This window comes from Mandrillus leucophaeus, unplaced genomic scaffold, assembly GCF_000951045.1.
Source record: "Mandrillus leucophaeus isolate KB7577 unplaced genomic scaffold, Mleu.le_1.0 Scaffold78, whole genome shotgun sequence".
In the NCBI taxonomy this organism is placed as follows: domain Eukaryota; kingdom Metazoa; phylum Chordata; class Mammalia; order Primates; family Cercopithecidae; genus Mandrillus; species Mandrillus leucophaeus.
In genome coordinates this window covers 899422-900854 of record NW_012108474.1, presented here as the reverse complement: position 1 = coordinate 900854, position 1433 = coordinate 899422, and the positions used below count along the sequence as shown (strand labels likewise).

Genomic DNA, 1433 nt, shown 5'->3' with positions numbered 1-1433 from the left:
AGCCGCGCTCAACTGCTTCCACCCCTCCCGGACCCTCCCTGCCACTGTCCCCTCCTCTCTGCCCAGTGCCAACTGCTCCCTGCTGCAAGGCTTCTGGTGCCAGCCAGCCAGTCAGCTGCCCCGGGACCAGCTCTCAGCCCTAATCCAGAGGCTGGCCTTGCTGCAGGTCCCCCTCCAGGCCTGGCAGGTGAGCAGGGAAGGAGTGCGGGTGGGTGGGTGGGCCAGGCTCTGAGGGACGGGCCGGGATAGGGAAGGGCACATGGGCTCCGGTGTGAGAGGCGAGGGACGGCTAAGCGAGAGCTGGGGCAGGCCCCAGTGTGACCACAGTCGGGACGGGGTGTGCAGCCCCCCAAGACGGGAGGGTCCACCCAGGAGGCGGGTGGCTTTCGGGTGCAGCCCACGCTTACCCACTTCCAGGACTTTTCAGCCAACTTCCCTGCAGATGCTCCACCCTGTGTCCGCAGTGAGGGCGAGGGTTCACCCTCCCCTCCCCACCCACCGCTGTGGGGAACAGTGCCCGACTTGGGGTACATACTCCGGGCCCCCAGAGTGGATTTTACAGCCCGCTGGTCTCTCCGTGCATGGGCTGCAGGATGCTGGCCTGTGAGGGGCCGTCCAGGAAAAGGGAAAGGCAGAAAGACCTCCATTCCTTCCCGGGAAAACCAGACAGTGAAATAGTTTAGAGGATTATCTGAGCAGTATGAGTGACCCTGGCCTGAGGAAAGTCTCAAGAGGTGTGAGCGCACCTGAGGCCGGCAGGTTGCGGGTCGGTTTTCTAGGCATCGGGGAGGTAGCAGTGACAGGCGGGGAGGTAGGAGTGACAGGCAAAGAGGCAGAGAACACGGGGTGGGCAGACATCAACCCGTTCTCCCTGAAAAGGCAGGATATCTCGAACTGGGGGCTTATAAGTCACAGGTGGATTCAGAGACTCTTTCCTTTGTAACCGGTTAAAGGAATAAAGCCCTGTGTAAAGCATGGACTCAGCAAATAGGAATGCTTTCAACTCAGACAAGCAGGCCACAGGAGGGAAGGAGGGAGGGCCAGCGGGCACTGCCTCCCCTCTGCCTGGCACGGCCGTAGGTTTCTTTTATAATTTGGTATCTTATTGCCACGGATTCTGTTTTTTCTCTCTTATGTATTTATTTTTGAGACAGAGTCTCACTCTGTCACCCAGGCTGGAGTGCAGTGGCACCATCTCAGCTCACTGCAACCTCTGCCTTCCGGATTCAAACAATTCTCCTACTTCAGCCTCCCCAGTAGCTGGGACAGTTGTTGTTTGAGATGGAGTCTCTCTCTGTCACCCAGGCTGGAGTGTAATGGTGTGATCTTAGCTCACTGCAATCTCTGCCTGCTGGGTTCAAGCGATTCTCCTGCCTCAGCCTCCCAAGTAGCTGAGACTACCGGCGCCCGCCACCATGCTCGGCTAATATTTT

At 58.6% G+C, this 1433-nt stretch overlaps 1 protein-coding gene across 1 annotated transcript in view; it reads left to right on the top strand.

Moving 5' to 3' along the window:
* Positions 1-1433, top strand: part of LOC105529778 (mesothelin-like protein) — an 18171-nt gene that overhangs the window by 9163 nt on the left and 7575 nt on the right. Inside the window, exon 7 of the mRNA XM_011967020.1 lies at positions 104-187. Coding sequence (XP_011822410.1) covers positions 104-187 — 84 coding nt within the window. The remainder of the gene's footprint in view (positions 1-103; positions 188-1433) is intronic.